This window comes from Myotis daubentonii, chromosome 7 (assembly GCF_963259705.1).
Source record: "Myotis daubentonii chromosome 7, mMyoDau2.1, whole genome shotgun sequence".
NCBI classification, from domain to species: Eukaryota; Metazoa; Chordata; class Mammalia; order Chiroptera; family Vespertilionidae; genus Myotis; species Myotis daubentonii.
The window spans coordinates 43,169,960-43,181,846 of record NC_081846.1 but is presented as its reverse complement, the minus strand read 5'-3'; the positions used below and the strand labels follow the sequence as shown (position 1 = coordinate 43,181,846).

At 41.6% G+C, this 11,887-nt stretch overlaps 1 protein-coding gene across 3 annotated transcripts in view; it reads left to right on the top strand.

The window, feature by feature from the left end:
• Window positions 1-10,614: 10,614 nt before the first annotated feature.
• Window positions 10,615-11,887, top strand: part of MTX2 (metaxin 2) — a 67,881-nt gene continuing 66,608 nt past the window's right edge. For 2 of the 3 annotated variants that reach the window (XM_059704000.1, XM_059703998.1), the window contains exon 1: window positions 10,616-10,868. In XM_059704000.1, the coding sequence (XP_059559983.1) occupies window positions 10,829-10,868 (40 nt within the window). In that variant the 5' untranslated portion in view covers window positions 10,616-10,828. Of the gene's footprint in view, window positions 10,869-11,887 lie in introns of all 3 variants that reach the window. The other variant, XM_059703999.1, reaches the window with a different exon arrangement.

The window sequence follows — 11,887 nt, the reverse complement described above, 5'->3', positions numbered from 1 at the left end:
CCAAACAAAATATAATAAAAGCAGAAACCACTTTTATCACAAAAAACAGCCACCAACAAAACCCCAAACCAAACAAATCCAAACTTATCCTTTCTCTGGCAATTCCACCGTGGTGAATGGCAATACCTCCAATAACTTAGCCACCAGGTCAGAAATGTTGGGCCCAGGGTGAAGAGCATGGTGAATGGGGAGGACTGTATACATGAAGGGGTAGAGATGAAAGACATCATGAGCCCACGTGGAGACTCTGTCTTAGTTGTACTTCAGGAGTACCTGATGCCTAGTAATTGTCCACTAAACGTTTGTTATATTAAGTAGAAATTTGTCCCAAGAGTGGAAACAATTGCTTTATCAAAAGAGAGGAATAAGTTAATACTTATCCTTTTGCTTTTTCTGGACAGCATAAAGTTTGGCCTATAGGTTCTTGAGCTGGTACTATTAGTACTTTGATTCAGTTTCAAGGGCTGAATAGACTTCTGGGATTCGTGCTTCAAAATCTAACCAGCATTTGTAATCTGACTCCTGAAGAAAATTGAAGTCAGCGTTTCGAGCAGCCAATTTACAAAGATACGTTTGAAACACAACTTGTTTGTAAATTGGGGATTCTCTGTATTCTATATGATAAATGCTAAGTGAGTATTTCAGATATGGGACACTAGAAGTGTACTAAAGAGGCCCCCCTGGGAGTGGGGAGGTAGGTGAGGGAACTTTTCAAGGCGGAAGATTTATGCAAAACATTTAAGAATGGGCAGGAGTTTGGAAAGGCAGGGTAGAGGAAGAAGGGCATTCTAAATGAGAGGAGAATGATGAATAGAAACAAGAATTAACAAACAGTACAGGAATGTAGTGAGTAAATGTCTAAGTTGTGTAGAGAAGTAGCAGGGATATGTAGAAAGCATGTCACTGAATGAGCAGAATTTTAGGAAGATTAATTTTGCGGTTATCTGCGGAATGATGTGGAGTTGAGAAAGACTGGAAATGGGAAGATCAATTAAGAGTCTATTTCCTAAATTCTGGCATGAGAATATGGCTTGAACCAGAATGGTAGTGGATATATAAAGACTATGGAACAAGGTTATAGGAAATGAATGATATTTTATTATTTCAAAGAGCAGTAGGTACATTCTAGACCTTTCGATTTATAACATAAACTACAATGAGATATTATCTAAAGTACATCATTGTAAGGTTTTGTACTATTTTTCTTGAGGGTAGTTTTTGTGTATGTAAAAATCATATTAAATAAAATATAATTATACTGATAGAATTACTGATTGAATTTTTTTGTTATTAAAAAGGCACACTGACACAGAAAAATTGTGGTTTAAATAACTCGAAAAACTCCCTCATTACAAAACACTTGGTAATCAGGTAGAATAAAATGTCCCCATACGCCAGAAGTGAAGAGTGGATTGAAAAGCAAAAGAGTGCTGCGGAAGAGGATGAATTGCTGCCCCTGGAAAGGGTCTTGGTCTTGTTAACTTAGCGTCTGGGGTTTATTACCCCATGCAAGAACACGAGAGGCCTGGGCCAGGGCCAGGTAGGACACCTCCATCATGCTGGAACCCCTGAAAGGCTGTGCCATCAGAGAAAAGGCAAGCTAACAAACACCTGCCTACCAGCTCAGGGAGGCAACCGGGATCTTGATGTTCTTCACCTGTGCCCTGGGTGGACCAAAACAGTATCCACTTAAAGTTCTAAACTACGAGCCCTCATATGGATTTGTCATTTGAATTTATACCATCTGTAGGGGGCTAGGAACTCTCCCACATTGATAAATCAACAATAACAAAAACGTGGTCTATGCTAGGCTGGAGTGCTTGGTAGAAGCAAATGCAAAACCTTTCTGCAGGAATATACACTTAACCTGAGTTGCACATAATTTCCACAGAAAAAGCTGCACAGGTTAAAATTAGGAAATATGCAAGGAAATAACCTACAATGAATGAAGGTCAGAGCTTCAATTAATGGAAGCATTTGTTTAAATATTAACAAGTATCTGATTTATGCAACTGTAGACTTCAAGGAAGAAACTGAGGACATAAGAAAAGGACAAGTTGCCGAAACCGGTTTGGCTCAGTGGATAGAGCGTCAGCCTGCAGACTGAAGGGTCCCGGGTTCGATTCCGGTCAGGGGCATGTACCTGGGTTGCGGGCACATTACCCAGTGGGAGATGTGCAGGAGGCAGCTGATCGATGTTTCTCTCTCATCGATGTTTCTAACTCTCTATCCCTCTCCCTTCCTCTCTGTAAAAAATCAATAAAATATATTTAAAAAAAAAAGAAAAAAAAAAAAAGAAAAGAAAAGGACAAGTTACTTCCTTGGCTGGTGTTGCTCAGTGTTTAGAGCATTGGTCCATGCACCAAAGGGTGACGGGTTTGATTCCCAGTCAAGGGCATGTATCTGGTTGCAGGTTTGATCCCAGGTGTGGGAGGCAACCAATTGATGTGCATCTCTCACATCAATGTTTCTTTCTCTCCTTCCCTCCCTCCCATGCTTTCTAAAGAGGCAATGGAAAAAAAAATATCCTTGGGTGAATATTAACAAAAAAATTAATTAACTTAAAAAAAGGGAAATTCTTCAATTCTGTATTTGACTTTGAGGGCAGAGAAGAGGCTAAGGGAAATTCGTTTGCAGTGTGCTCTAAAATTTCCAAGTGTGTTCCAACATACGTCTCATCCTGAGAAATCCTTCCGGAAAAAAGATGGGTTAAGAAAACTTAAGGTTAATTGGTTAAAAAATTGTAGCAATCTGCATACTATCTCTTTTATGGAAATTCATAATTCACAGGAACATATTAATAGCTTTGAAGAGTTCTGCAGTAAAGAAACCTATTCAGCTTTGATTAATCTAGTGTTTTCCAAATTATTTGATCGCCATAACACTTTTTGAACAATACATATTATCATCCTGAAGGAACTAGAATGCTAGGGACCAAGCTTTGGAAACACTAGAATTACCCACATCTAATGGCATTTGTCAGGCCTCATTGTCTTTGCCACTTCTGCCATAGAGGCCCACTTTATCTCTCTGGATCTTTCTTCTTTCTTGGCCTCGGTGACTTCCCTTATTTGGATGTTTCTCCTATCTCCTCTCTGTGTCCCAACCTAACCGGAGTATTCTCCAAGGTTCAGGCCTCAGCTCACAGTTCTTTCTTTTTCTTTCTTTTTTCCTTCCTTCCTTCCTTCCTTCCTTCCTTCCTTCCTTCCTTCCTTCCTTCCTTCCTTCCTTCCTTCCTTCCTTCCTTCCTTTCTTTCTTTCTTTTTTTCTTTCTTCCTATAATTCTCTTCTTTTGGGATCACATTCCATCCCCTGCTTTCAATCATCACCCATATGTGGATTTTAAAAATAAATCAATCCTGCTATCCCTCCTAGCTCTAGGCATCTCAAAATACCTCCAGAGTACTTTCATTTGTATATTCTGCTGCCACCTGAAAATCATGTCTACACTTCTCTTCCTACAACATGCACCCCTTTCTGTATATATACACCAACAATAACCAGCTAAAGTCCATGAAGTTAGAGAAAACCACATTCTAACAACAATAAAGGTGATTAAATACCCAGGAATAAGCTTAATAAGAAATGTGTAAAACCTAGATGTGAAAAATCCAAAACGCTCCTGAAAGCCAAAAATGGAGATTTGAACAAATAGAACGACATCCTCTGTTCTTGGATAGGATGAGTCAACATTGTAAAGATGTCAGTGCTCCTTAAGTGGATTTATAGATTTAATGCTAATCCTGTAAAAATACCAGCAAGCTTTTTTTATGGAGCTGTACAAGTTGATATTAAAGTTTATGTAGAAAAGTAAACATGCAAGAATAGCCAAGATAACATTCAAAATTATAAGAAAAGATATTGAAGAAGATAAACTACTTCATGTAAAGAGGAAGGAGAGTTTAAGAAAATAAACATCTGCTCATTTGTGCTTAAGAAATGCAGGAAGGATAAAGCAGAAAGAAGGGGATTGGTTACCGACAGGGAGTGGATGGGAATGAGTAGAAAGGCTGTGTAGTAGGAATTAGGGAGGAGTCACACTTCTCTGTGTATGTCTTTCTACATTGTTTTGACTCTGAGGACCATGATAATGCTTTACATGCTCCTCACCCCCCAAATGAATAATTAAAATCAGCCAGGACTTGGGAGGAACCTCAAATGGAACATAAAGAGTAATACATGAACCTAAGTATATTAAATGAATAACATAATCACATGAAATGGGGAGGGAAGAAAAGAACTAACCTAACTACTTTGGAAAACAATTTATTGACTATACATTGTAAAGCTAAAGCCAAAAATCCTGCATAGAAATATTGTACTCTATTCAGTAAATTTGTTTCTCATGGGGATACGGGTTTGCAATTTTGTAACTTCTTTATGCATATATTGTGATTGAACAAATACGAAAATATATTGTGGATAATGAAAGCCAGGTTTCTCACCGTCAGAGAAAGAAGTTACCAGGCTAGAATGAATTCTGTGATGTTGGGTTAAAATGGAAATTATCAGTATAAATTCATGGCTTTATATATGTATATGCACATATACATATACATACACACATGTATACACACAAACAGTTGTAGAAATAAATATAGATGTGTGTGTGTGCAGGTGTTACTATGCACATATATTTCCTACCTTTGTCCACTGGAAGCATCCAGATCTTGTTTTCTAAATACCATGCTTCACCAAAAGAAACCAGGGTTCCTTGGAAAACGGTTGATTCCATGGCTGGAACAGGGAAAATACAAAATGATCCTGGAACATCTTCTAGTGCTAGAAAATAAGGAGGTGCTCAGATAATTATAGGGGCACTTGAAAAGATACAGGAAACAACTTGGAAAATGTACCAATAGCCAAATCTGGGGACATGTGAGTAATAACATTAACAATAATAGTTTTGGATTATAACCAATAGAACAAAATTCATACTGATACAAATAAGTAATTGAATAAATAAATAAAAGGGAGAAGGCATAGCTTTTCCTTGCAGTAGGATTCTTTTTTTTTTAATTTTTTTTAATTTTTATTTTTTTTATATTTTATTGCTTTTTTACAGAGAGGAAGGGAGAGAGATAGAGAGCTAGAAACATCGATGAGAGAGAAACATCGATCAGCTGCCTCCTGCACATCTCCCACTGGGGATGTGCCCGCAACCCAGGTACATGCCCTTGACCGGAATCGAACCTGGGACCTTTCAGTCCGCAGGCCGACGCTCTATCCACTGAGCCAAACCGGTCTCGGCTTGCAGTAGGATTCTAATTAATAAATGTAGGAGGAATGATAAAAATAGAAAATCACCATTAGGTGAACACCAAATTAATAATTGCCACAGGCAAGAGCCATCAATGGATATTAAAATTAGTGGACAAAAATATGATTAGAAAGAAGATTTTGTATAGTGTCAACGTACCTCCCACAATGTACTTATTAATTACAAAAATGCAATATGGAAGCCTGGACAGGAAAAAGGAAGTGAGTGGGAAAACTGGAGAAACGAGTAGAAGGTCTAGAGATTAGTTAATTGTACCACATCAATGTTAATTTCTTGGTTTCAGTAATTTTATTTTTACATTTATAAATACGCATACATTTTATAAATACAAATGCATTACATTTGCAAATACAATGTTGTATTTACACAAAATACAAATTATATATTTTACTATTAGTGATTAGCATTAGATAAACATGAGTGAAGAGTATATGGGAACTCTACATTTTTTGCCACTTTTCTGTAAGTCTAACAATCAACACAAAATTTAAAAACAAATAAAATAGGACAAACCTTTGGCTATCAGGAGTGTATGCTTTAAAACTCAAGAACTTAAATTTTAAAAATACAGGGAAAGTCATGATATTAACTTTAATTTTAAGCCTGTTATAGTGCCTTTTAATCCAACTTCCACTTTCCTTAATATGTTTTCTTGCTACAACATGATCTGGCAGGGCTGGTGAGCCTAAAGTGTTTTCTAGTATGCATTCTTTTTCTAAAAGCCTTATGTCTTGCTGTAATAAATGTATACTTCAATACCACGTACGGGCGCGCACGTACAATGCGATTGAAACTTCGCGGCCCATGCGCAGAAGTTGGTATTTTGTGGGAGAGCCACACTCAAGGGGCCAAAGAGCCGCATGTGGCTCACGAGCCACAGTTTGCTGACCACTGACTAGCCAGTTTGGTTCAGTGGATAGAGCGTCGGCCTGAGGATTGAAGAGTCCCAGGTTCAATTCCAGTCAAGGGCATGTACCTTGATTGCAGGCATAACCCCAGTAGTGGGTGTGCAGGAGGCAGCTGATCGATGTTTCTCTCTCATCGATGTTTCTAACTCTCTATCTCTCTCCCTTCCTCTCTGTAAAAAATCAATAAAATATATTTTAAAAAAAGAGTTATATAGTATCTAGAAAGTAAAAATAATTCTCATGGACAGAAGCACGCTGCACCTCTGAGAGATTGTGAGGTTGTTCATTACCCCTTTTAATGCTAACATATTTGATGACCTGTTGGGTTACTAAAGGTGTACACCAGCCCAAGGAGTTATTTTTTCATACATCTAAATTTAAGAAAAGCATTTGGTATCCTGGCAAAGGCATTTCGCTTACACTGAAGGGTTGTGGTAACTATGGCAACACAGCAACTTGAAACATTTCTTAGGTAAGATTGTCTATGACTTTAAATAGGTTTGGACACTCATAGTCCTTATTACCCTGTGTTGAAATGGCTTGTTTGCTTGTCCACCTTCTCAATTGGATCCATCTCCTGAGATGGATTGTAATTCAGAGTGGACACTGAATTTTGTTCACCATAATATCTTCATGATCTAGCTGAGGGCTCAGCATTACAATTTGGGGTTCAATAATTATCTGATGATTGACTGACTGAAAAAAATCTCATGCTCTGATATAGAGTCTAATTTGGACAGAAGGCGAAGGAGAACATGGTGGCCATGTCATTTGGCATAAGCTTCTCCATGTGACTTTACATCAGAGGTGGCCTATTTCCTCATCATGGGACCCTTTCCTCAAAATGGCTCCAAGTGCTCAGGAGTCCTGACAAATTTCGGCTTAGGCCCATCCCTTTCCAGTTGTTTGTGTGACACATGTAGACACTCTTGCTTCAGGCTCCTTAATCACCATTACCAATTCTTTGGCTTGGTTTAAGGGTAAAAAAATGAGAGCTCAGGAATAGTGTAAAACCAATGCCAAACCATTATCAAAAGCAAGAGTGTCTGCAACCAGTCTACAAAGTTTGCCAGTTTCTCCTTGTTTAACACATCATTCTGTATTAAGCAGTAGAAGTTGCCCAATGATATGTGTCTTGCCCATCTGTACACAGTCTTAAATAAGGACATACAATCAAATAATAACTTTTGGATATTGTTCTGTCTGCACATTTTCTGTCATTATTACTGTCAGAATGACTCTCTGCTATGGAACATGAAGCTGATTTAAGATAGGTTCTCAGCAGTACAATGAAAAGTTAATGAGACCAATATTATATAAGGCCTGGATGTAGTAGACAGGCCAGAGCACTTCTCATAACAGTCACTATTAATTAATTAATTAATTAATTAATTAATAGAAGTAGGGAGGACGGGCAGAGGGAGAGAAAGTGACATAAAAATATTACAGTTTAGAATTTATTATATCATGGTTTTATAAATAGTTAATTTTGAAAGAATCTTAGCCCAAATTTTTCTCTTGCAGGCATTTTTTTAAAAAGAAAGTATTTACATTTAAAATATTAACATTTTGTCAGAGAAAAATGAAATGCAGATAAAATGCCTTAGTATATTAATCTTTATAAAGTCTATATTCATCATGATAGCTGTATATTTTCTATTTAATATAGTAATATGAAATCTAGATTACAGACATAAAAATATTCTGATGGTACAGTTTTGCAAGATAAGTGATGTTATTAGGGCAAACAATAAGGCTCTTAGTGTTATGCATTAATATTTCATTTTAAATAATTGTGTGATTATCCTTTTAGAAACATATGGATTCCCTAACACTTTTGTTTTATAACCTCATTCTTAGAAATTCCAGTGGCTTGTTTTCTTGTATTTTCCTTAATTGTGGTGATCTTAAACAGATCTTCAGTTTTAAAGCTGCCAGTTGTCCTAATGCAGATGCATAAATATATTTTCTCCAGTTGGCTGTTTATTACAAAGACAGCTTGTTTGTGGGTACCATCAGGACATCTGCATTTTATTGGATTTAATTTTTAGTAATAAAGACCTCCCACATTACAGATTCTTTCCAGCCTAAATTAGCCTGTGTGGGAAGCAAAGGAACCATCAGTCAGGGAGAAAAAGTGAATCCATATGGCGCTGATGCTTCTGTTTCCCTGGCTACAATGAAGAAAGGTTGAGCAAAGACAGTGCCCCTAGCAGATCCCTGTTTCTTTCTCAAAACCTTGCTAGAAGAGAGTTGATGTCAGCCCCAACCCAGTCACTTTCAGCCAATCCAGTTCATTAATGTGCCATGCATCAAGCCATAGATGAGTACTGACATTTCAAGGATGTATTCTCCTTTGCCTCTCAGCTTGCTCTGTTTCTTTTGCCTGAATGCCCAGTCCCTGGCTCTTGCCCCTCTCTTCCATTTTGGGGCTCACTTCTGCCCCTTGGACATGGATTTTGTTTTCCCCAGTTCAATTCTAAGTACTCTCTAAGAGCTCTGGCTCAAGTCTATGACATAAAAAAATCTAAGAAACCCTGCATGTGTCAAAAAGTAGTCAAAATACTTTATCTTCAGCTTTTTAATGGTAACCAACCAAACCTGGTAATAGAACTTGAATAGCCAATGATCTTCTTCACTGGTACAGGTGATATATAATTCCCCACTGTGCAGAGAACAGACAGGACCTGAAAGTTTTCTTTCAATTGACACCCAGGTACCTGGGACAGTTCATTTCTCTTGGTCAATACCACCCATGGGATGATGAGGAGGAAACTGGGCATAGCACACTCCTTACTATCAGTGTTACCGCCCTCAGCATGAGCAAGAAGAGCCTATTTTCTCAGCCTCTTGTCAGCTCTGAATCTCAGCCATTGAACAAACTCTGCTTCTTAAAACACTGCTTTTGTTCATGTAAGTTTTGGGGTAAATTTAAATTTAATTCAACCAGTTTTATAGTTGCAGAGGGTGAGGCAAATATTGATAAGACATAAAAAAATGTATCTAGTGTAGTGGGTAGAATCCACCCACAACCACAAAATAAAATAAAAAAGATATGTTCAAGGTTCTAACCCCTGTTACCAATGAATATGACCTTATTTGGAAACAGAGTCTTTGCATATGAAACTAAGTTAAGACGAGGTCATACTGTATTATGGTGGGCCCTTGTTCAATGACTGGTACTCTTATGAGAAAAGGAAATTTGGACACAGACAGACAGGGAAAATAACGTAATGATGGAGACGGAGATTCGAGTGATATGCCTAAACCAAGGAAGGCCAACAATTTCTGGCAACCCCTAGAAGTTACCAAGAGGCAGGGAAGGCATGAGCCATGAGAAAAAGCATGGCCCTGCGGACATCTTGACTTTGGACTTGTAGCCCCCAGAAGACATGTCTGCTGTTTTAAGCCACTTAGTTTGTGGCCATCAGTTAGGAAACGAGTACACTAGTGAACTGGGCAGAAATATGATCAGTAAACTGTAATAGAGGTTTAGAGTTATGGAAGCGAACAGAAAGGAGACTTAACTTCCTAACTCTCCTGTGTCACGGACGGCAATTCTTAGAACACCAGGTTTCCTCTGCAAAACCGTAGGAAGCTACCTGACCTTTTGACTGGCCGTGTGATTTAAAATCAGCCCCTGCGCCTCTGAACCCGTTTCTCATCAGCGCGAGAGGGCTCTGGCCCACAAGATGACCGCTTAAGTCTGTTCCACTCTTTAATTTGTAACATATTCTGTTTTTTCCCTTTAATTATGTATGTGTAATTTAGGAAGTTATCAAGTTAAGGGGTTAAAAACTCACTTAGGGGATTTAGTGTCTTCTCTCCCTGCCCTTCTCACCCCCAAAAGCGGAGAAGTGTGAGAAACTAGAGTATTCTTATTCGCATTTGCGGTGTGTAGAGCTGAAGGGCAAACAGTCTCTCGGCTCAGGCGCTGCTCAAGTCTCCTCCTCTTTGGCAAGCATGTTTGAATAAAGGAATAATTAAACACTAATGTCTGTCCATGGGCTAACCAACCTAGCAGCACAGAGGAGAGGAAATTAACATGGAGGTGAATCTGGGCCTAAGCAGGCTCCCCCAGCAAACGTTTAAACCCTCTAAGCTTGTCTTCTTATCAGTAAAATGGCGATAACCGTGGCATTTCACTGGGTTGTTGCGGGGATGAAATGAAACAGAATGCTGCATATATTTTAATAAGTGCCCGGTATCTCGAGTGCCCTTGAAAATGTGAGCTGTTCACAAGAGTCTCGCTTACAGAAAGGACACGAAAACCGGCCAGGGTCCCCCCGCCCGCGCCCTGGGTCCCCCCGCCCGCGCCCTGGGTTGGAGTCTCGGACCCGGGAGCCAGCCAGGCACCCCCGCTCCTCCGCCCTCCACCCGCCGGGAGCGCTGGGCGGCCGGGGGCGGGGCGGGGCGGCGGAAGCGCGCGCGCGCCGCTGTCAGCTGCGCCGGAAGTTCCCGGCCGGGCTGGCGGTAACCTTGGGGTCCACGCCGGCGCGATCGCCGTGGTGGTGGGCTTGGCGAGTCCGCGCCGCCGCCCGGGCCAGGCCTGTTAGCTGCCGGGAGCCGCCGGGGTCGCGGAGGAGGGCGCGGAGGGCCGCGGGCGCAGGAACCGCGGGCGCAGGGTCGCCCCGCCGACATGTCTCTCGTGGCGGAAGCCTTCGTCTCGCAGATCGCAGGTAGCGCGCGTGGCCCGGGGCCGCGGGGGAGGCGGGGGCTGGCGCGGGCCAGCGGCGGGGAGCAGCGTGCGGCTTAGGGCCGCAGTTCACCCCCGGGCTGGCGGCCTGAGAGGCGGAACCCAGGCCTGAGGAAGGAGGCGGCGCGGCGACCAGCCTTCTCCCGCGGATGGGAAAACTGAGGGGAGGCGCGGGGCCAAGGTCACCCCGCCGTGGCGGGAGCGCGGCTGCTCCCCCGGGGCGGTGCTGGTCCGGCCCCTGTCGGCCGGAGGGGCGGGCGGCGAGGCGGCGGCGGGTTGGGATTGGGGTGGGGGCGTGGCCACCGGGGCCCGGCGGCCCGAGGCTCCGTGGGAGCGGGAGCGGCCTCGGTGGGGAGACCTGAAGGGTAAGGTGAGGGCCACTCGGCAGTCGTCCCAGTGACCTTTTGTCATTGAGGGGCCACCGAAGGGTTCGTTTTATCTCCAAGAGACGCAACAGAGCCACATGCTAGGTCTCTAGGATTCACGGAAGCATCTTTACATCTACATGTATTTAAAAAATACTTAAAATTTTTTAAAAAAATCCTCACCCGAGGATATTTTTTTGCTCTGTTTTTAGAGAGAGAAGGGGAGGGGGGGAGAGAGAGAGAGAGAGAAACATTGATGTGCATCGATCAGGTGCCTCCTGCCCTTGCCCTGACTGCAATCTATGTGCCCTTGACCTGGAATCTACTGGAATCTAACCCTCCTGTGTGTGGCAAACCACAGAGCAACACCGACTACAGTTAAATATATATATTTAAATCCTCATCTGAGGATTTGCTCTCTGTTATTGAATTTGAGAGAGAAAGAGAGAGAAACATGGATGGGTTGCTCCCATATGCCTCCCCCTGGGGGCGGCACCTGCAGCTGTTTTTGTGTTTGGGGGGACTCCAGCCAACGGAGCCACCAGGCCAGGGCGACATGTGCTTTTTAAAAACACCTTTGATTTGATGGACTGACATAACACCCAGAAATTCTTCTTCAGGGGATTCAATCTGATAG